At 39.6% G+C, this 23687-nt stretch overlaps 3 protein-coding genes across 5 annotated transcripts; 2 read left to right on the forward strand and 1 right to left on the reverse strand.

The window, feature by feature from the left end:
* Nucleotides 1-17: 17 nt before the first annotated feature.
* Nucleotides 18-5528, reverse strand: lyar (Ly1 antibody reactive homolog (mouse)). 3 transcript variants are annotated; one of them, XR_010168218.1, is made up of 9 exons: nucleotides 4908-5522; nucleotides 4692-4806; nucleotides 4505-4612; nucleotides 3998-4078; nucleotides 3358-3679; nucleotides 2918-2974; nucleotides 2662-2747; nucleotides 1950-2553; nucleotides 18-1091 (listed from the first exon to the last, which is right to left on the reverse strand). XR_010168218.1 is itself a non-coding variant. In XM_063911107.1 (8 exons), the coding sequence occupies exons 1-8, from the start codon at nucleotides 5027-5029 to the stop codon at nucleotides 2416-2418; spliced, it is 1026 nt and encodes a 341-aa protein (XP_063767177.1). In that variant the 5' UTR covers nucleotides 5030-5528; the 3' UTR covers nucleotides 18-2415. The 3 variants fall into 3 exon arrangements, 2 of the variants coding, with proteins under 2 accessions (XP_063767177.1, XP_063767176.1); XM_063911107.1 differs by having other exon boundaries at nucleotides 18-2553; nucleotides 3358-3676; nucleotides 4908-5528; XM_063911106.1 differs by having other exon boundaries at nucleotides 18-2553.
* Nucleotides 5529-5563: 35 nt separating this feature from the next.
* On the forward strand, nucleotides 5564-10155 carry zbtb49 (zinc finger and BTB domain containing 49). Its single transcript, XM_063911105.1, has 8 exons — nucleotides 5564-5610; nucleotides 5961-6151; nucleotides 6277-7403; nucleotides 7514-7560; nucleotides 7649-7722; nucleotides 8072-8154; nucleotides 8341-8502; nucleotides 9225-10155. The coding sequence occupies exons 2-8, from the start codon at nucleotides 6000-6002 to the stop codon at nucleotides 9848-9850; spliced, it is 2271 nt and encodes a 756-aa protein (XP_063767175.1). The 5' UTR covers nucleotides 5564-5610; nucleotides 5961-5999; the 3' UTR covers nucleotides 9851-10155.
* A 2560-nt stretch (nucleotides 10156-12715) lies between these two features.
* On the forward strand, nucleotides 12716-22996 carry LOC134882229 (zinc finger protein 135-like). Its single transcript, XM_063909839.1, has 5 exons — nucleotides 12716-12767; nucleotides 13454-13701; nucleotides 16844-17538; nucleotides 20429-20444; nucleotides 20546-22996. The coding sequence occupies exons 2-5, from the start codon at nucleotides 13503-13505 to the stop codon at nucleotides 21328-21330; spliced, it is 1695 nt and encodes a 564-aa protein (XP_063765909.1). The 5' UTR covers nucleotides 12716-12767; nucleotides 13454-13502; the 3' UTR covers nucleotides 21331-22996.
* The last annotated feature ends 691 nt before the right edge of the window (nucleotides 22997-23687 follow it).

Consider the following 23687-nt stretch of genomic DNA (forward strand, 5'->3'; position numbering starts at 1 on the left):
CAAAGAACATGTGGAGGTCTTTTTTTAATCCTTTATTTTGTTCTGTTTTCATCTGTGCAAGTAATTAAACTAAGCTAATAATGCCCACAAGTTACTTCATAAGTATAAAATACAACGTTTAGTTTCCAAAATGTATGTGAATGAAAGCAATATTGCCTGAGAGTTATGCAGACCTACCCTCAACAGGCTTGACAATATAGTACTTGTAAAACACACTGATGAAATGTACTGTTTTACCGAGCACATAAACAATATCTACATTAAACATTTTCCATGTGTTTTTTTTTTATCTATACAACAAACTACTTGTCTAATGCAATCACTGTGTTTTGTGTAGAACATCCATGAAGGCCATCCTGACACGAGAGCCTCAAACAAACTGGACCACCAGGCTGGAATTGAAACTTACCCTCAAAGGCTAACTGAGGATATTGGAACAAAAAAGTCAAACAGGGCACATTTGATTCCATCCCTCATACACTTTACAGAATGCATAATAGCTGCCTGTATTCCAACAACTATCTTGAATGTATACTTTTACATAGCGCAGGCACTAATCTGACACACTGCTGATACCTTTATACTAATTCACTATCAATTTCAACCTGGCACAGTCAGGGCACGTGTAGTGAAGAGAAGTGAATGATACTTTCTGCCGCTACCACTTATTCTGGAGCAACCACTAACAATCTGGTGACTTTTAGGTACACCTAAAACTGACTGCAATACATCTTTAATCATCACATGGGTTAATTAAACTCTTAGGCATGTAGTAAAATGTTAGCTTTTGCACAAGGACCTCTATACTTACACTACACAAAATGTATTGGATGACTAAATACTTGCTTTTCAGATTAATGATTGAAAATAAATTATCATATTATCATTGAAGTACACTTGGTATTTGATGCTTATACTTTTACCCGAGTAACATTTTATACCACTTCCCTAGGCCTGTGGCTACTTTTACTTAAATCGAAGATCTGTGCACTTCCTCCACCACTGAGCATTTGTTGTTCCTGTGCAGATGCACCAGATAACAGTGTTACCTCATACTCTGAGACATCAGTCTGAGAAGTCTGGCTCATACCCTGGGGATTAGTAAGAGAAGGAATACCTGGTCATGTTTATGCATCCTTACGATAGCAAAAGAAGCATACAATACATGTAGTCACTGATGTACAGTACAAATAAGTACATTTAATTTACCTGAATATATGCTTCACACTTCGTACTCACTTTCGTTAATGAGACTATGTTTTCATGCAAATCTAAATTTCTGGTTCCAATCGAATACTTTTAATGGAGAGCAATGTTTAACTACCTTGTACTTGTAACAGAGCATTTTCACACCATATATTTGCCACTTTTAAAATTTAATAAAGTGTACACTAACATTAGCACTATAAGTTAATGGTCACACCCATTACCAAGTTTAGGAAGTAAAACACCTGACTATTGACTGATATTAGTTTTCCCTTTCAAGAAAAAATGTGAATCTCATTCTTGTTTCAGTACAGACAAGACATATTTTTTAACTATGTAGGAAATTGCACCCACAGAAAACACATAGCCACACAGACATTTGACAGTATCAAGTAGTAGAGAAAAATCAAATCTATCTTAGATTTGTTATGCTACAGCAATGACAGGTTTAGTTTCAGCTTTTCTGGAGTATCCTGTGGGGTCTAGATTAAAACTAACACAACACAAAAACAGTGTGTTGATACTAGAAAACTTGAGTAACAGCTTGACTAATACCCAAAGTATGCAATATACAATTACAGGTGAGCAGTGTGATGAATGAGCATCAGTGTTAAACCTGCCGGGATTACTAGAGCTTCATAAAGCTGGGCTGATTTCTGTGTGAGTGTGTGTGTGTGTGTGTGTACACAGGGTAGAGGCTGCTCATTCTAGCGGTTGAAAATCAGACAGCATTAAAACTTCACCTGAGGCTGACACCAAGCATCTTGCTTCTATGGAGCTTCTGTGTCCCTGGCCAAGTGAACCCTGTTCGGGGTGCCGAGGAATGTGCATTAGCTTCGTCCCGTGTGAGAGTCAAATTCACCTCAGGTGCACCTCTCCTGTTTCCCTTCCCCCACTCCAACATCCAATCCCACAGATAAGGTGCCATTTCCCAGACTTACCGCGGGCTTGGAATGTGAAACAGAGCGGCCGTCTATCACAATTGTCATTTCATACATTAAACAATGACACCTTGTAAGGTAATTTGTAAAAGCCCTATTCAATGCAATCAGTAAAACAACACCTTATTCAATTATAAAATGATTTAATCTTTAAGATTAGGTCATCTGTACAAAAACATCCAAGGGAGGATGGCAGACAACGAAGGCTTTTACATTTTAAAAGTCTATGAAAAATACATTTCATGCCAGACGGGCGGGACAAACAGGTCTAATTTATAAGTCTAACTTTTTCTTTCAAAACTCTAAATTTGGGATTGTTGCTGATCTTCTTGTTGAAAATAGCAAGCACCTCTTCCTCCTTCCTAAAATTTGCATCGCCAGTAAAAGAGAAGTACGCTGCCACAACCTGTAAAAAGAGCAACAAGCTGTTAACATCATAATTAAACAAAGAGAACTCAAAAAAACTTGCTGGGATCACCCTCCTGTTATTCAAACACTGCACTTCATGCTTCACCTTCTTCCTGAGTTTCTTTAATGGCAGTTCCTGGTCATCTGAGTCTTTCAGTAGTGCCTTGATATTTCCCTTCCAGTTGAATTTGCCTGTAAATGAATCAAAAACATAAATGAGCTGCCAGTAGGGGAGATAATACACCTATTATTCACATTTCCCCGCTGTCAACAAAAGAAGCAACAATGACCCCTGGTGGATTTATTGTGAAAAGCCATCACTTCTATAAAGATATCAAAAGTCATGATGGGATCCGTGTTACCTTTCGGAACTTCTCGGTCCTCTGTCTCTTCTGTTGTTTCAACATCTTCTTGGTCCACTGAAAAAAAGAATACAAAACAGGTATGTGTTTAGCTAAATAACGTTGCATAATGACATCAATAGATAGTTTTTTGTTTTAAAGATAATCCGCTATAGTTATAAAGACAATACTTCCTAACACAAAGACTTATGAGCGCTCTACAATAAAACAGATGTTCTGAGTATTTAACCAATTTACCATAATTTCTTGAATAAAAGGCATACATTTTTATCTCAATTATTTGTAACATACCTTGCAAAGCGGCTGATGCTAACATTAAGCAATTCCACATATCAGTATTCATTAATAGACACAAAGCTGCAGTGTTGCTAATAACATTAGAAATAAAATATTGTAAAAAAACTGCTAGGAGAACAGCATCTCTTTAAAGGGTGCCTTACTTGTCTTTGTTTTCTTGCTGGTTGTCTCATTCCCAGCACCGTTCTGCTCTTTCTCTTCTTCACCCTCACTGCTGAGCTTCCTCTTCCTGTCCTTCTTTTTCTTTTTGCCTTCTTCTGGCTCCTGTGCATCTGTCTTCTCAGCAGTTTTCACAGCCTTCCCACTCTTCTGCTGCCGGGCCTCTTTACGCTCCCGTTTGTTCAGTTTCGTCTTCTTCTCTGCGTCTTGACTGCCGTTCTGCTTTTCATTTCCATTAGTTTCCACTTTGACTTCAGCAACTGTCTGCTTAGCTTCTTTAGTCTCCTGGGGGGCCTGAGGAGGCTGCTGGATTATGGGTTGGGAATAAAAGATAGTATTAAAAAAAATATTTCTTTCCTTGGCGGATTTATGACAGCCAGACAGCAAAAGGAATACTTCATAAAACGATCACCTAGAAATATGAAAATTAAATGAATTGGTTAAGAAAACATACATCTGTGTAGCATGGTTATCATAAAGAGTCAATAAACCATTTGATGACTGTTGATTTGAATTAACTAAAACAATTTCATCTCTGTCTATAATGGCTGACAGTGACTGATGTGCAAAGAGAATTCGTCAAACAAACAACAATTAAAGTAAGCTGTAAGCAGAGTAACTTACATTGTCACCTGCAGCAAGGATGTCCCACACTTCATCATGCAGACCGGTGTTTGCTATTTTAAGACTGTTTCTCATCCAGTTCTGAAGAAAAACCAAAATAAAATTGGATGCATGAAAGACAACACACACACACACACACACACACACACACACACACACACACACACACACACACACACACACACACACACACACACACACACACACACACACACACACACACACACACACACTTTCCTAACAACTCACTGCAAACTCCAAGTTTACGTCAGACTTTTATTTTTGAACTTATTTTTCAAACTTCTATTAAACCCGTGGGAACTTGCAAAACCCTATAGCTCTACTCCAAATACTTTTGAATTTATACACTGTTGATGTTCTCACCAAGTGGTGCATTTTTCTTTCTCAAGGGCATGATATGAACTGGATCGACTTGTTAGTTCGTATAGAATAACACAAGGTGTTCAATAAAACATCACACTACTGATAAACTGAAATAATTCCAACCTGAAACTTGGCCCTCTTTCTCGGTACGTTGTCATACGAGCTGACTTGTTGGAGCACATCCTTTAGCTTTGCACTGACTCCAGGCTTGTTCATGGCGTCATGGACTTTCTGAGGCAGGGGAATCAAGTTAGCAAACAATAGACTTTAAACACAAAAATATAAGAGTGATGGTGTCGTTCCTCTGTACCTGGATCCACTGCTGCTGTTTTAAATCTCCTTTGTTTGCCTTAGCCTCATATCCTTTGCCTCCATACTTCTGGTCTTCACTGATACATTTAACGTGGTTCTTGTAGTCATCACCCCTGTTTAATGTGAACACAACGTTACACAAATACAGTCAGATTGGGCTCTAAATATAAAATATCAAGCGAACGTAAGCTCTAGCAAACAGTCGGGTCATTACCAGAAGTCTTTTCCACAGTCGATGCAGGACAGGACCTGGCAACCCCGGCACATGTTCACGTGTTTATCAACCTGAGCTTTTTTCAGGGATTCACCACACCCGTTGCAGGTGAAAAACACCATTTTTGAACGAAACTTTTGTTTAGACTAATCCGTAAGTATAACGATTATCCAAACTGGTTCCTTCCTACTATCGGTAACCAGCGTGTAACTTTACGTTAAAACGAAATCGGTACAATGCAGAAAATCTCCACCGCACTGGTTTGAGCTAATGTCAGCCAACCAAATGAAGCTAAGGTTATCCAAAGACAGCAAAGGTTAAAATTAAACATTGACTGAAACAATTGAGGATATATTAGTGCGTACGGTTGCCGTGGGTCTGCTCCATTCCCATAAACTTTTCAAAACACATGTGACGACACACGTTAGTTCCACTCAATGTCTTCCGTGTAAAATAGAAAATGAGAGAAGTTCCGGCCTTGATGAAAACAAACCTCGTGCCAAGCTTTTTTTTTCACTTACACTCATTTTAGACTTCATGTTACATTACACCATCATTACTTCTTATTGTCAAAGTTATTAGTCTATTTTCTCCTGCTTCAGTTTTTGACGGATCGAAATACAGGTTACACCAGGAAGGGAAGTGACGCTTCTTACTCTGGAAAAGTGACCCATCATCCAAATAAAAGGTGGACTCCTCAGATGTAGGTTATATTTATGTCAAGCTTTACTGAACTAAAAGTATTCAGAGCTTTGATTATCGGTTTAAAGTGTATTTCTTTAGGGGCTTCATGATGCAGCGACTCACACTGCTCCCCGTTGTTTAGCCTAGCATTGTAGTTAGCTTGTTGGTCGTTTTCGTCCCAATTTTTGCATGGGTGGTCTCGTAGCACACACCGACTAGAATCTGAGCAGTTGTTGAACTATATAGGAATTTAACAATTAAAAAAACTCGCTACCATCACTTTCAATTTGGTTGTGTTTCAAGCATTACATTATAAATAATAATGTTTATTTTAAAATATATTTGTTGTATTTCAAATGTGTCCCCTAGGTTTTTTCTAGAACTGAGTTGTTCAGCAGCTGAGTGACCATGGACACTCTGTCCACCCACAGCTCCTACCTCCTGCAGCAGCTCCAGGAGCAGAGGATCCAGGGTCTGCTCTGTGACTGCATGCTGGTGGTCAAAGGTGTCTGCTTCAAAGCCCACAAAAACGTCCTGGCTGCTTTCAGCTCCTATTTCAGGTGCATTTTTGTATTTAATGGAGTGTGAATCAGTGTATTAGTATGGTTTCCCTCCTATATATTTAGCTAAGTAATCCTATGTTGCTGATTTAGAGTAACAAAGTAATGCTTTGATTTTTTTCCAGGTCTTTATTCCAAAGTTCCCCCAGTCAAAAGAATGAGGTGTTCAACTTGGTCATCCAAGACGTGAGCGGTATGGGACAAATATTGGACTACATGTACACATCCCATCTTGACATCAACCAAGATAATGTTCAAGCACTCCTGGACATTGCACAGTGTTTGCAGGTTCTAAATGTCCAGAGCATGTGCAATACTTTCCTCAAGCCTAGCCCTCCACCGGTGGAGATCCATTCATTTTCTCTCCCGGGCATGCTGAGCTCCGAGCACGACTGCCTCTTGGGGAGCAGTCTTCCGAACGATGTCGACCTCCACTGTCCCTCGGAAACACAGAGGACCAGCTTCAGTGCGGACATGGACCACAACAAAAAGATGTCTGTTTCTGTTTCTAATAGCAGCACAAATTGTGACACAGCCGGCAGCACTCAGGCACCTGTAGAAAAACAGCTTGTCCACGGCTACAAGCTCCGTAACTTCTACAGTAAGCAGTATTTCAAACAAAGTGCACTAGAGACTAATATTGCAGCCTTAAATCAAACTCCGTGCCCTTTGGTGCTGGTGGAAGAGCAGCAGATTCAGCTTGGAGTTGGTCAGGGAGGCGGCAACACTCCTGTATGCCCGGGAAACATAGTTCAGCCCAATCCTTCCTGCACACCTGTGGCAGTCAATAAGAACCCTGTTTCTTCTTTAACACCCTCAGATAATTTGAACACCCTCAGCTCTAACTCAGAAGACCCCATGCTAAACAAGCCAATGCGCCCAAAGAAAGCTGTGTACCTAAAGAAATACAACTACCTCCGGTCTCAGAAGGCTTTGGAGGAGATGTTTGCTGAGTCTGTGAGTGAGCCTGTCCTCATCTGTCCCAAAGAGAGTCATCAAGAAGAGAAAGTGATCCAAACTGAAGTTACAGAAGCTCCGGTTGAGGGCCTTAACGTTAACAAGGAGCCGGTAATAGAGACACCCACAGAGGCACAACCTCCCAGGTCTCCAGCTGTGAACCAAGAAGAGGAAAATCTGGAGACTGTGCCTGAGCCACCGCAGCAGACAGGAAACAAGCAGTACTGTTGTGAGGTGTGTGGGAAGATCTTCAAACATCCAAGCAACCTGGAGCTGCACAAGCGCTCACATACCGGTATTTCTTCTTTATAATCACACATGTACAATAACATGTTTTGTTGTTAATTGTTTTAATTTATAAGTAATAAGGTTTTCAGACACAAACCTACATTTTTTGTCTTGCAGGTGAGAAACCCTTTCAGTGTAATGTGTGTGGGAGAAACTTCTCACAGGTGTGGTTTGGTGTATTATTCTTATTTAAACAGTTATTCTTAGATGGGAAGATTATATGGAGAGCTCTAACTCATTTTTATTTCACAGGCTGGAAATTTACAGACACATTTGCGGCGACACTCTGGAGAAAGACCGTACATCTGTGAGTTATGTGGTAAAAGGTAAGCTAACTGCATTTGTCAATTTACCCTAAATCTAATTCAACTTTTTTGTCATGCCCCTTCCCCCTAAAGGTATTATCTGTCCATTATTTTTTTTTTTTTTGCATGTTTGTGTCTACCTTAATTCCTAACTGATTACTATTTTTCCAAAATCTTGACAATATTTCAGGAATAGCCCACCATAATAATTTAGTTTTCTTTACAATACCACCTTTCTCAGATTCTTATTTATCACAAAATCATTTGTGGTGGTAACTAACTAAGAATAATAAACTACCATCTGAGAATTGACCGTGTATGCAACCATAAAATTGCCCTTAAAATTCAATATTTCATCTGTGTTTTCCAGCTTTACTGCATCAGGGGATGTCCATCGTCACAAAGTGGTCCACACAGGAGAGAAGCCCCATCTGTGTGATATATGTGGTCGAGGTAAATAACCGCTGCAACAATTTTAAATAGCAACCTTGAACTTAATTAAGGGTCTCGTTCTCAAGTTAAACCTTTTAGAAAAACAATCCTCAGTGGTGTGTGCTGCCTTGATCACAGACTCAGCTGTAAAATGTTGACACGTTTTTCTTCTTTTGTTTGATTCACTGTTCTTGTCTTTTATCTCAGGATTTAACAACTTGAGTAATCTCAAGGAGCACAAGAGGACTCACACCACAGACAAGACATTCACATGTGACCAGTGCGGGAAATCCTTCAACACGCACAGAAAGCTTCTGAAGCACAAGGGTCGCCACTCTGGGGAAAAACCTCACAGCTGTGCCACCTGTGGTAAGGAACAGCGTCCATCTTGTTGAAAGTATTATTAATATTGATTTTACTTTGGATGTAGTTGCATAAAATCCCAATTCTATGGCTGAATGACTCATCAGTTAACAGAAAACTAAACAGCAATTATTTTGATAAACGATTAGTCATGTTTTAAAGCTTAGCTAACATTAGGTGGTTTCAGCTTTTCAGTGGCAAGTGTTTGCGGCTCTTTATCTAATGTGACTATAAATTGCATATCTTCCGGTTATTGACTTTTGGGTGGACAAAATAAGCATTTTAAGGACACCACGTTGGGCATGACTTATCTGGTTTATACTAATAATCAATGATGCATCAAGAACATTTTCCCAAAAGAACAATAATGAATTTATAGTTGCAGTTAAACTGTTAAATGGACAAGTGAAGAATATAAATCCTATTTTAATTCATGAAATGTATCCCACGTGTAAAATGGTTACATTTTTGTTCATGTAAATACTCAATATGAACATGTTTCGCCTGCTATTAACTGACTTATCATTTCTAACGCTAGGCTTTCCAAGCGTAATAGGATTGTGAAGGATTTATTTTTCATTGAGTGTTGTGGTCATTTCTTGCTGTAGGGTCAATAATCGTTCACCATTTCACCGAGTAATACTTGATCATTTTGTTTTTCATAGTAGGACTGTAGCTACAGCCTTGACAATATTGATACTCAATATGTGTTTTCTATAATATTATAGGAAAGTGCTTCATCGGCTCAGGGGACTTGCAGCGTCACATAAGGTCACACACGGGGGAGAAACCCTACATCTGTAACGCCTGTGGAAAGAGCTTTACCCGCTCCGCCATGTTGAGGAGACACAGCAACAGACACTGCAAGGGGGCTCCAACAGACAGCCCGGCCACAGACACATCTGACCCGCCTCGTAGCTCAGATGTTGCAGCCTCTGTCCCAAAACCGGTCCGCCAAAAAAAACGTCCATCTGCATCAACTGCAAAGAATTTCCCCAGCACGACAGGCCCATGCAGGGTTAGAGAAACCCTCATCACCTTCACCACCACCAACACCTCATACAGAAACTCCACCTCCCAGCATGCAAATCAGCCCAGCTCCTACCCCCACCCCTCTTCCAGAGCTGCGATCACTCGTCCCCCATCACCTGCTCTCCTCCAACCACCAGGAGAGGAGCGCAGCCATGACAGCCTCAGACCACATAAAGCTAGCCAAACCCCTCCACCTCTCTCAGGAGGCAGTGTACGGGCCGTATGTGGAGAACGGGAACATGTCGGGAGATATGGGCAGAGATCTGATGGGGAGGCCCTACCTTCCTCCCACAGATCACTGCAGCTCCCTCACGTCTTCTAGCCGGCCCAGCAGTGGGTTGTACAGGTCCACTGAGGGCCAGTTCATCTCCAGTGTCACTCTCTGGGGCCTGGCAATGAAAACTCTGCAGAACGATAATGACATGGAGCAGTAAAATAATGCATCTTGTGAAATATTTCATGAGCATAGTCAGTTCGGAGGGTTTGCAATCCTCACTAATGTTTTGATAAGCTTATATTGTAATCATATTTGTTATACTTGTAAAACAAAAATTATAGCTTCTATCATTAAGCAGACATGAAATAATAATAACAATAATAATAATAATAATAATAATAATAGTAGTATAAATTATTCCTTGTGTTTTGTGTGGATTTTTCCCATTATGCAATAAAAAAAATGCCTCCAATTTTCAAAATCATGTATTTGAAAAAACTGAGATCTGCAGCTGTCCTGCTATTTAAACATCCAAGGTACATGCCTTATTGTTCTGACCATACCCAAATCAGTGAGGTCACAGCAGATGTCCTCCATCACACTTCACCACCTCACTTTTTATATACTGCAATGCACTTTAAAATGTACAAATGCGGACCTATTTTCAATTGTTATTCCAGCATGTTGATGTAGCATATTCAAAGTCTGTGTACAGTATTCTTTCTTTCTTGAACCAGTATTTTTATTCCAATTTCAAATCAAAATTGTGGATGTATTTTGTAATAATCTTTTATATGGTTGTGGTGTCTTTTGAACACTGGAGATGAATTATAAGGCGTAATACTTCAGTGTAGTTAAAATTATCAAACGTATACTAACAGGGAAGTAGTATCAAAACTATCAAAATTCCCTCTCTCAAGGGTGAAAGCAGCGGAAATTATTAATAGCCATGCGTCAATTCACTCTAAATATGTCTACTATCAATATCAGTGATGCCATACTATTTCCATGAGCTCAGATGGATTAAGAGAGGGCTTTGTTCTGAATGAACACCCCAGCCTCTCTCCCTTAAGATAATTTGACCAATGAATAAATAAAAGAACAAAAACAAAAAAAAAGTGTAACAGGGTCGAAGTTTAAGCCAAGACTGCTGATTTGGATGGAGGGAGAGGTGTTTGAGCTGTTCATAGCTTTTCGTTCTTCTTTAGATTACTTTACTAAATCGTCCTATTATAATTTCAAAGGGTAAAACAGTGTTCCTTGACCGGGAATGGGACCCGGGCCGTGGCAGTGAGAGCACCAAATCCTAACCACTAGACCTCCAGGGACCTATAGATAGCCTACCTTGTCAGACATATCTTTTTCAATGTTTGACATAGCTTACATGTCAGCATTCCTTTTTTAGTGTTATATTTTATTTTATATGAATAATTAGAAAGATAGCGTAAAGTCTCATTTATTTCAGCAGCCTCCATATCATGTGACTCATTTACACCAAATCAATGCAGAATCGTTGAACTACAAGGTTCAAACAATACAAGGGTAATTCTCGCTGAAGGGTGCCTTTTGGTGTCCTGTACATACAGTGGGGCAAAAAAGTATTTAGTCAGCCACCAATTGTGCAAGTTCTCCCATTTAAAAAGATGAGAGAGGCCTGTCATTTTTATCATAGGTATACCTCAGTAACACACTACGCCGCCAGGGACTTAAATCCTGCAGTTCCAGACGTGTCGCCCTGCTTAAGCCAGTACATGTCCAGGCCCGTCTGAAGTTTGCTAGAGGGCATTTGGATGATCCAGAAGAGGATTGGGAAAATGTCATATGGTCAGATGAAACCAAAATAGAACTTTTTGGTAAAAACTCAACTCGTCGTGTTTGGAGGAGAAAGAATGCAGAGTTGCATCCAAAGAACACCATACCTACTGTGAAGCATGGGGGTGGAAACATCATGCTTTGGGGCTGTTTTTCTGCAAAGGGACCAGGACGACTGATCCGTGTAAAGGAAAGAATGAATGAGGCCATGTATCGTGAGATTTTGAGTGAAAACCTCCTTCCATCAGCAAGGGCACTGAAGATGAAGCGTGGCTGGGTCTTTCAGCATGACAATGATCCCAAACACACCGCCAGGGCAACGAAGGAGTGGCTTCGTAAGAAGCATTTCAAGGTCCTGGAGTGGCCTAGCCAGTCTCCAGATCTCAACCCCATAGAAAATCTTTGGAGGGAGTTGAAAGTCCGTGTTGCCCAGCGACAGCCCCAAAACATCACTGCATGAAGGAATGGGCCAAAATACCAGCAACAGTGTGTGAAAACCTTGTGAAGACTTACAGAAAACGTTTGACCTCTGTCATTGCCAACAAAGGGTATATAACAAAGTATTGAGATGAACTTTTGTTATTGACCAAATACTTATTTTCCACAATCATTTGAAAATAAATTCTTTAAAATCCTACAATGTGATTTTCTGGATTTTTCTTCTTATTTTGTCTCTCATAGTTGAGGTATGCCTATGATAAAAATTACAGGCCTCTCTCATCTTTTTAAATGGGAGAAGTTGCACAATTGGTGGCTGACTAAATACTTTTTTGCCCCACTGTAAATCATCAATTTGCTGTGTTAATTCATCAAAGATTTAAAAAGTATTTTTTCCTATTAGTTCAGTGTTTATTTTATAGATAGAATGCATTACTTGGCTCTTTCGATACATTTACTAGTTTTGTTCTGTTTTCTAGAAGAGGATGTATGCTATTTTTCTATGTCCCTTGCACCATCCATTACATTGCGAAGTGGGTAAAATAAGTCAAATCATCACAAAAATATACATATATTTTAATATTATGATTTTGCTTAATATGACTTTGCTCAGCATAAGTGCAATATGGTGTATCAAAATCATATTTTATTTATAAAAAATTGAGAGTATGTGTGTCCCATAAATAAATGTCCACCCTGTCATATTCCCTCCTGTGACATCACAAAGGCAGGTATTTTCTCTCGTCAGTGGCGGGAAAATTAAAGTCCAAAGGTGAGTAAGTGATTTTCCTTTTTAATAGTCTTATTTGTATAAGTTTACTAACTTGCTTTCTGCAAGCTTAACATGTCCATCCTATCGGCATAAAATATCCTGGAAGAGATTAGAATATTTTATTTTATAAACATTTAAGTTAACTATACTAAAATCTCTCAAATAAAAAAGTCTAACAATAGTTAGCTAGTCACAACTTGGTGCGATCTTAAATGCTAACTGCTGGTCAAAATCATGAAGTGTGAAAGTCACCCTTCAGCGACAATGACCCACATATTTTAATTGGATTTTGGACATATTCTTATTATTTTATATGAATATTGACCATAATAAACTTATGTCCGCTGTTGGTGAAGCAGTCAGCACTCAGAGACACATTACTCCTAACTTTAAAAGTGCACAAAAATAATTAAATATTTCAGGGAATTCTAAAGCCTATTTTTCTGAAAATATGAATACACTTTTACCTTTAGACATTACTGTGATATGGAGGACGGACCTGTTTACAGATTGTAAATAAATTGAAAGAAAAATAAAGCGTAAATTGCACAAGGGTGTTTTTCACATTAGTCGATATTGCACACAGTTGTATATTTACAGGATACTACAGTAATACACAGTCCAGTACAATAGGTGGCGGTATGACTCTTGTTACATTTGATATTGAAGGCTGTTTCACTCAACAGTGCACACACACAGCTGGCAACAGGGAGCTGACAGTCGGGTTATCATAAGATGGCTAACGCTACGCTCCAGTCGTTCAATGTCTTCCTCACGGAGAGATTAACCGCAGCTGCTGTAGACATCTACGGGTTTGTTGAGAAGACAATCGTGGACTACCAAGAGGAGGTGTACCAAACCAAGCTGGAGAACCAGAGGCTGCAGAGGCTGCTGGATTTGGTCTACAAGCCAGAGATAAGGCTGCAGAGGGCAGGTATGTTTCTGTGTGCACTGCACCTTACTGTCGGCTAACGTTATCATTGTCCTATAACGGTAATTAAAGCACAGCAGATAACACCGTTTACAGTCTGTTAAGTGTTTTATATTTGCTACATTTAGCGACATTATGTTAGCAAGCAGTTTTAGCTAGCGTTACTGTTTTCCAGTACAGTCAAGAGAGTACATATTTCCGGTCAATTTCAAAATAAAATAAGTCTGTCTGTCTGTGTGTCTGTCTGTGTGTCTGTCTGTGTCTGTCTGTCTGTCTGTGTGTCTGTGTGTCTGTCTGTCTGTCTGTGTGTCTGTCTGTCTGAAAATAAGCATTTGATCCCCTGCCAATTTAGTTAGTTTACCCACTTACAAAGACATGAACAGTCTGTAATTTCTATGGTAGGTTTATTCTAACAGTGAGAGACAGAATATCAAAGAAAATCCAGAAATGTACATTTAAAAAAAAGATATAAATTAATTTGCATTTAATTGGGGGAAATAAGTATGTGATCCCCTTGCAAAACATGCCTTAGTTCTTGGTGGAGAAAGCCTGGTTGGACAGCCTCAAAGCATAATGTTTCCACCCTCATGCTTGATGCTGGGGATGGTGTTCTTGGGGTAATAGTCAGCATTTCTCTTCCTCCAAACACGACATGTCAAATAGATCTTGATTTTGGTCTCATCTGACCACATCACCTTCTTATAAGCCGTCTCTGAATCATTCAGAGGTTCATTGGCAAACTTCAGACGGCCTGTACATGTGCCTTCTTGAGCAGGGGACCCATGCGGGCGCTGCAGGATTTTTATCCGTTACTGCATAGTGTGTTACCAATAGTTTCCTTGGTGACTGTGGTCCCAGCTGCCTTCAGATCATTAACACGTCCCTCCTGTGTAGTTCTTGACTGATCCCTCACCTTTCTCATGATCATTGATGCCCCAAGAGGCGAGATCGTAGATTGTGGCGCCCCAGAACGAGGTCGATTGATGGTCATTTTGTGCTTCTTCCATTTTCTAATAATCAAACCAGTTGTCTCTTTCTCCCCAAGATGCTTGTTGGTGGTCTTGTAGCCTATTCCAGCCTTGTGCTGGTCTACAATCTTGTCCCTGATGTCCTTAGACATTAGTTCCACCTTGATCACAAGACCTGTCTTTGATCTTGCCCTCAGTGGAGAGGTTGTAATCTGATTTATTGACTGGACAGGTGTCTTTTATCCAGGTAACGAGTTGAAATCAGGAGTACGTTCTTATGGCGAGAGGAGTAATTTAACCGGTCCGTGGGAGCCAGAATCCTTGTTGGTTGCAAGGGGATCAAATACTTATTTCCCCAAATTAAACACAAATCAATTTATATCTTTTTTTTAATGTCAATTAATGGATTTTCTAAAAATATATTCTGTCTCTCACTGTTAAAATAAACCTACCATAACAATTACAGACTGCTCATTTATTTTTAGATGGGTAAACTAACTAAATTGGCAGGGGATCCAATACTTATTTCCTCCACTGTGTGTATATATGTATATGTATATATGTATATATATGTATATGTATGTATATATATGTATATATATAATAAAATTAAACCCTACTTCTTGAGAAATACTTCATATTCAGGCAGGTGATGATGATGAACCCTTACATTTTAGAACATTTGCAAATGATCTGGTGTAGCAAACAACATGAAAAACACCTTGAGACAAGCCCAGTAATATGTTCATGCTGAACCTGAATGGTCAACAATAGCAATGCTACCGTTGCAAGTAAGAAAAAAAACAAAAAAAACAAAAGGATTTGTCAATGCTTCAATTCATTATCAAGCGTATTGTTTTCTTCCTGAGTTTATAAAAAAAGACTCCCTGCAAGTTTCAGTTCTTACATATAGGACAAATACCTTTTTTAACCTTAAAAATCCAAGGTTGCATTTGCAGGAGCTGCTTAAATTCTTTATCACAATAAGCTTTAATATGGTTTGAACAATTAAAGGTGAAAATGTGATAGGCTAATGAATTTGATCCTAATATGATGTCACTTACAGTGATTGCATTTCTCTTTTGTGATTTCCTGTCTCTAATTCCAACCTCTGGCCTTGTAATTCCTGGTCATTTTTATGATGAGTTTACGTGCCTGATAGGTGCAAAGTCGTTACAACGGCCCGAAACTTTTCCATTAGGAGAGGCGCGCTGCAGAAACGATGCAAATATTCAAACCCAAATGTGCCAAAACGCATGGAAATTAAGAAACCTCTTCACCAACATGACAATACATGCGTAGCACTGAGAAAACATTCACCATTTGCTTGTGTTTCCGACATATTTGTGTTTTTATATTTGCATCGTTTCTGAAGCTGCAGCATGTTTCTACTGTCTGCCAACCTTGGAAAAAAAGCATGTTGGGATTGTGGTGAGAGAAGTTGAAGTCAGTGACCTGAAGGGTGAAACAAAGCTGCTTAGTATTTAATCACACCTGAGATCCTTTCTGTGTTAAATACAGCTGACATTAGCCATTTTATATCACTTGTGAACCCACACAAAGTATGGTAGCATTAGAAGGCTGTGTTTCGAATCACAAGATGATGTCCTCCAGACAAGACATATCCCAGGTTCCTGTCATATTGGAGTAATCTATGGTTGTAAATAGGGGAGAAATCTCATATCGCATTCATGGACTTACTGTATTGCTTATGCACAATCACTGTAAAGAAAACACAAATATTTGGAATGTGTGTAAAAGAAACGTTACTGTAAATTTATTTAATGTAATTTATTTTGTCTGGCAGATTCATGTTGCTAAAGCATTTAGAGATGAAGTGGCTGTCGGTACACATTTCTGTTTCTTTCATCAGTTGTAAGACCTCTATGTTATGAATGCCCATAATATAAATGTGCAGTAATCCTGTAAGATACTGAATCACTCTGGAGAGACTTGTACTCTACTTTTTGTCTTCCTATGTTCGGTGTTCTGTAAGTGCATTTTTATAGACGTCCCTGCTCACTGTTTTAAAACCATGATTTGCATTTGATTTCTCTGCTGCTGTAAGGACGAGCAACACACCTTGGGATTATTCAAACCCACCAGTAAAGTTTGTGTGATCAGAGAAGTGATTTTTCAAGCTGCTACCCAAAACATTTTCCTATCCACTGTTACAGATTCAAGGCAGATCGAACTGCCCACACCGACACAGGAGGTTTTTGCTCAGGAGAAGCAGGTTAAGACGGAAGATATTCCCAGTGAGGCAAAACAGGATCCATCCAACATGCCCATTAAAGAGGAACTGACCGAGACTGTGGACTCACCGGTATATCAGGCGTACAGCAGCGATACAGACACCCTCACTGCGAGCGTCACAGTTGGAGAGCATGAAGAAAATCAGATGCCAGACAATTTAACTCCAGTTGTGACAGTCAGAGAGCACTTGGAATATGACATGCCATCACAGGATGACCAACCGTTACCATCGTTTGGAGTATATCCGCCATATACAAAGAAGTTAGAATTGCACCTCGCAACTCCTGCAGAAACGAGTTCACCAACCTCCAGCAACAACATGATCTCCCAAACCAGAAAGCACACAGACGAGAAACCTTACGCCTGTCCCATTTGTGGGAACAGATACAAGATGACATGTCATATAAAAGAACACATGAGGACTCACACTGGAGAACGGCCTTACCTCTGCTACACCTGTGGGAAGAGCTTCAACAGATCTTCGAACATGACTAAACACGCCCAGACCCAACACAAGGAGAGCAAGCCCTTCAAGTGCATCTGTTGCGGCCAGCGATTTCGTCTGCTCGTTGTGTTCAAACGCCACATGAAGAAGGTCCACTTGGTCAAAATCTCTGTGTGAAATTCTTTAGCTGACTACTTACTAAAACAATTATTCTAAAGGGCTTTTGTTATCATTCAAAATGAGCTTTTTGCACATGCTGTTCATGTGTTTTTTAAGGAAGACATGCTCAAGAGTTTATTGCCACATATTGGCAAATTGATGTTCAATTTTTGACATTAGGATGCTTTACATTAAGTTATACATTTAAATAAAAAAAGTAATGTAGAAGTTTACTCTTGTGCACTGTGATATGACAGTCCGGTGTGGATACAGATGCAAATGAGCAAGCTGCTGTTCCCTTGAACGTGGATGCTGATTGTTGACATACAGTGGGGCAAAAAAGTTTTTAGTCAGCCACCAATTGTGCAAGTTCTCCCATTTAAAAAGATGAGAGATGCCTGTAATTTCATCATAGGTACACTTCAACTATGAGAGACAGAATGGGGGAAACAATCCAGGAAATCACATTGTAGGATTTTAAAGAATTAATTGGTAAATTCCTCGGTAAAATAAGTATTTGGTCACCTACAAACAAGCAAGATTTCTGGCTCTCACAGACCTGTAACTTCTTCTTTAAGAGGCTCCTCTGTCCTCCACTAGTTACCTGTATTAATGGCACCTTTTTGAACTCGTTATCAGTATAAAAGACACCTGTCCACAACCTCAAACAGTCATACTCCAAACTCCACTATGGCCAAGACCAAAGAGCTGTCAAAGGAGACCAGAGACAAAATTGTAGACCTGCACCAGGCTGGGAAAATGATCCAGATGATCCAGAAGAGGATTGGGAGAATGTCATATGGTCAGATGAAACCAAAATAGAACTTTTTGGTAAAAACTCAACTCGTCGTGTTTGGAGGAGAAAGAATGCAGAGTTGCATCCAAAGAACACCATACCTACTGTGAAGCGTGGGGGTGGAGACATCATGCTTTGGGGCTGTTTTTCTGCAAAGGGACCAGGACGACTGATCCGTGTAAAGGAAAGAATGAATGGGGCCATGTATCGTGAGATTTTGAGTGAAAACCTCCTTCCATCAGCAAGGGCACTGAAGATGAAGCGTGGCTGGGTCTTTCAGCATGACAATGATCCCAAACACACCGCCAGGGCAACGAAGGAGTGGCTTCGTAAGAAGCATTTCAAGGTCCTGGAGTGGCCTAGCCAGTCTCCAGATCTCAACCCCATAGAAAATCTTTGCAGGGAGTTGAAAGTCCGTGTTGCCCAGCGACAGCCCCAAAACATCACTGCTTTAGAGGAGATCTGCATGGAGGAATGGGCCAAAATACCAGCAACAGTGTGTGAAAACCTTGTGAAGACTTACAGAAAACGTTTGACCTCTGTCATTGCCAACAAAGGGTATATAACAAAGTATTGAGATGAACTTTTGTTATTGACCAAATACTTATTTTCCACAATAATTTGAAAATAAATTCTTTAAAATCCTACAATGTGATTTCCTGGACTTTTTTTTTCTCATTCTGTCTCTCATAGTTGAGGTATACCTATGATAACAATGACAGGCCTCTCTCATCTTTTTAAATGGGAGAAGTTGCACAATTGGTGGCTGACTAAATACTTTTTTGCCCCACTGTATGTGCAACAGACTTGATACTTTAACCAAAGATGTCCTCCAGACGGTATGACTTCAAGGTTTTGCATAGGTATGTCTCCTTTTGTCTTCAGAGTGAGCAGTGAACATTCTGATAAATCTCGTCAAGTGCAGGGGTCTTAATAATACTCGAGAGCTAAAAACGTTATGTGATCAACGTGTTTACTTAGTGTTTACGTGCTGGACAGCCATGGTGTTTGAGATTTGAAATTTGAACTGGGGTATGGCGAGGTATCTCTGAGTTTCCGAGTAGGAAGTCTGACCTGAGGGGGCGTTCCAGTTGAAATTTCCGACTGGGAAGTCGGACATTCCCACTTCCCAGTTCAACTGGAACACAGCATTAGATAGCAGTGAGTTGAACAGACCTCTGCTGCCTGCTCCCCATCTCTGCTTAAGGCTTGTGGCTTGAGGCTGCTAGTAGCACCACACATCGAAATTCCTGACCTAACTGTCAAACCGTAGAGTTGCATTGTTGGTAATGGAGAAAAGGAAGTTAAAACTGAATATATTTAGTTCTGCTGCTTTCTTTAACCTGCTTTAAAATAATCAATCATTTCTGTAGTGAAGTTTTTTGTTTTACTCCGTCCAAGGTTCTTTTTTGAAGACCAATATGTTTGAATAGATGATGGTTTCATAGTTTGATTTGCAGTAACCTGTATTTAAGGTGTGATACAAATAGTTTGCTTGATTGTTTAAACATACTTTTAATACTAAAAGACCGTGAAATGCCTTTGCTAATTAATTTAAAATGTATTTACGTGTCGCCTTAACAACACATTGATAATATGCAAGCTATGAAGCAACTCTTAGTGGCAGCAGGGCTGTGTTGAAGAGATACACATGCTCTCTGTGCTGTTCGAATGTGTTTAAGAATGTTTCAGCTTTACAGATTACATTATACATTAGTAACTTTTAGAAACCCAGTCTGTACCATGCTAGTTAACAGCTTATATCTGCACATATATTGTCTGTTTGGGGAGAATAAAGACTGACTGTTAAAACACTCCAGCTTTTTTTATTTTCTTTTTTCAACTTTTGTTAGTTTAAGCAAATAACGTGTGGATGAAAACTGTGGGGAAAAAAGTTGGCATGTAACTGAGTATGCTAGAAAAAGGTTTAAAAGCAACACATTTCATGTAACCACAAACATTACATCCTTTGAATGACTCCTTAACCTGAAAAAGTAATTGATTGTTTTGGTGTAACACAAGAAAAAAAGGCCTTAATTTTGGGGCTGCTCTTTGGTTTTCACTCTTGACTGTTTTTTCCCTTCATGAAGTTGATGTGGCTCTGAGGCAGCTGATCCCAAAGGTAAAATTCCTGAACGGTGTGGATTAATGGCATCACTATGTTTGCGGTGACAACTTGATGCGTGCTAAGAGTGTAATGCATTTCTGTTTCCTCCCTTTCAGATAGCAAACAGCCAACTACACCGCCACCATCGGAGGAGACGCTACCTAAACAGCCGGAGTGGAGCCCAGGTGTGTGCCAGGATGAGCCGGGACCCTCCCAGATTAAAGAGGAGGAAGAGCAGCAGAAGGAGGAACTGTGGATCAACGGGATCGACGAGCCACCTTCAGCAGACGAGAGCGATGACGGAGACGCTTTGACGAAAGAACTAATAAAAACAGTGCAACAGTTAGAAGACTGCAGAGCCGCAGAGGAGAGCAGAGAGTCAGAGCCAACCCCCGCAGAGGATCCAGAAACCTCTGAAGAGAAGACCAGCACCACCTTGTACCGCTGCCACATATGCAACTACATATTCACCAAAAAAAATGTGCTTACATGGCACCTCAAGACGCATGAAAGCAAGTCACATGACAGCAAGGGGAACTTTGACTGTCACATATGTGGCAAACACATACCCTGTCAGAGCAATCTGCAGAACCACATGAGAGTGCACACAGGAGAGAGACCCTACAGCTGCCATTTCTGTGGCAAGTGTTTTAAACTGAAAGGACACATGACAGAACATATAAGAACTCACACAGGAGAGAAGCCTTTCAGCTGCCACATCTGTGACAAATCTTTCAACAGGGGCTCAACTCTGAGAAAACACGTATTAGCCAAACATAAAGAGGAGAGACCGTACAAATGTGGGGATTGTGATGAGTTATTTACAGAGAGGCTGCTGATGAAGAGGCACATGCGGAAAGTACACGGAGTCAAACTGTCCACCAGTCAAAGTCCTGCCTAGCACTTCTGAACAGACGCAATTATGATGCATGTTGCGTACAGTCCAGAGTCATAAAGACTAAGGCTAGGTTTCTTTTAAAATATTTGGATACTAGCTCCAGCGAATTTTGGTACTAATGCCAGAACCTTTTTTCAAAATGTCTCTTTTTTTGGATTGTAATCGCACTACACTACAAATTCTGTTTTTGTTCATGAAGCAAATGTTGATGTTGTCTTGTGTAAATATTCATACAAGAACTTTAGGAAAGCATAACACAATCTATAATTGTCAACATGTGCATTTAAAAGGGGTTGTTTGATATTTTAGGAGCTACGCTTTCTTGCCTAAAGTTAGTTGAGTCGATGTAAGGAGGTGATAGCTTAGCTTAGCATAAAGACAGAGAGCAGAATAGCCTGGTTCCATTTCAAAGATCAAAAATACACCTTGTTTAGAAAACTAATGTCCTCCATCAAGATAGATTGTAGTAAGATGTGTATCTAAAAGATATAGCTTCAGAGGTGCTGATTGGTGTATTATTGAACTTTTGACAGACCCAAGCTAGCTGTAGTTCAGTTTCATCCATTCCTAATGCTAAGCTAACATTCACCTGGCTCTAGCTCCAAAAAATGCACACACATGGTATTACTTAAAAGATGTTGTTGTTCAACACCCACTCCTTGTAGAGGCCCATTAGATACACAAAATACAAACATGGAAAAATACAGACAATGTAGGGCTGTCTGTATTCTACAAATGCAGAGTCCCATTGACTCTTCATGCTTCAGAAAACTGATTCAAAGTGCTGCCTGTCTGAAATTGTGGACCACTTACTAAACTTCAGATGTGCTGAACATTTAAATACTATTTTCCATTTCTTTTGTTTTCATTACCTCTGGTAATCATTCATATGAACCGCTAGAACTGTATTCTGTGGCATAAAAAAAGGTAAACAGATACCTATCAACCATTTTAACACAATGGTGTTACATTATCTGTTCACTAGTGACGTAGTGTTTGTGTTGTACTGTACAGTTGTTTTATATATTTATTGATATTGTATATTCTTTTTATTTATTTGTATTTGCCACATCCAGTTCAGTATTATGATGTGTTGTAAAGCCAGCCACATGCACATGAAAGTATAAAGCTAAAAAAACACAGTGAGCTGTAAAGGAATGGCAAAATGCATAACTTGTGTTGTCTTTTCATTTTTGTATCACATATATGTGAAATGTAGCTGTTCAGGAGTAAAGCTAGTTTTTAGAAATAATTACGTTAGAGTCAGACTTATTGAAGATGATCTCCTTAGCTGTAACAACTGTCTGCATTTCTGCAAAGTGTGGCTGTGTGTGTCAGGGCGAAACACCAAGCAGCAGTCTGCACTCTCATCTGTAAGCATCACGCAAAGAATTTAGATAAGATAAGAAGAACAACTATGTACTGTGATATACGATACTAAAAGTAGTATGTTCTTACCCCTACCTGCAGAGGCTTGCCCGGACCGAGAACCGACTTTGGCTTTTAATTTCCTCAAGTCAGTCACACAAGGACACCGCTCAGGTGACATGCAAATAAAGGTGATTGGGCAGGACGGATTATCCGTCTGCAGGGGGCGACGTGTTGCTTCAAATGTGAGTGCAGGTTCTATATCTCTTCAGTAGATGGCAAATGACCCTTCTCTTACTGGAGAAAAAAGCCCATCACACAGTCACATGTTTGTATGTGTGTGTGTTTGCATGAATGAAACCTGGTTTGTCCCTGGCTCTCAAAGATTGCATAATACAAACCCTCAAGTGGTCTCTAGTGAGGTGAATGGTTGTACGAGTTGTTCTGCTGCTTTTGAGACATGATTCTCGGGATCCAAGAAAAAATGAGATTGTCTTTTTCTGAGCTTTGCACAGGAACAGGCGAACGGTTTTTACTCCATGCTACAGTAACTTTATTACCGATAACATGATATTGTAGTGTTACTTAAAGACTTAAGTTTACCATACTAATTTGTGTTGCTATATGCTGTATATATATATATATATATATATATTAAGTAGGAATAATTCCACCTTGTTATTGTGGCCTTCAACTTCAATTTTTTATCACATACAGTTATTATTCCTTTTTTATTTATCACACTTTAACTTTTATTGATTTTTGTATTAACGTGTCAAATTGAGGGTTGCTGTTACCATGTCCTCTCGAAAATGTCAGCTCCTACCTATAATACATAATATCAATATATTTTGATAGTATATTGCTGCCCTCTAGCTGCAGCTGTGGCAGCCTACAAGTCATTTAAACGGTTCAACACATTTATAATATATTTTTTAAATCCTAATTATTATATTACCAGGAAATATTAGCATGCATTTAATCTGAAATTG

This window comes from Eleginops maclovinus, chromosome 20, assembly GCF_036324505.1.
Source record: "Eleginops maclovinus isolate JMC-PN-2008 ecotype Puerto Natales chromosome 20, JC_Emac_rtc_rv5, whole genome shotgun sequence".
NCBI classification, from domain to species: Eukaryota; Metazoa; Chordata; class Actinopteri; order Perciformes; family Eleginopidae; genus Eleginops; species Eleginops maclovinus.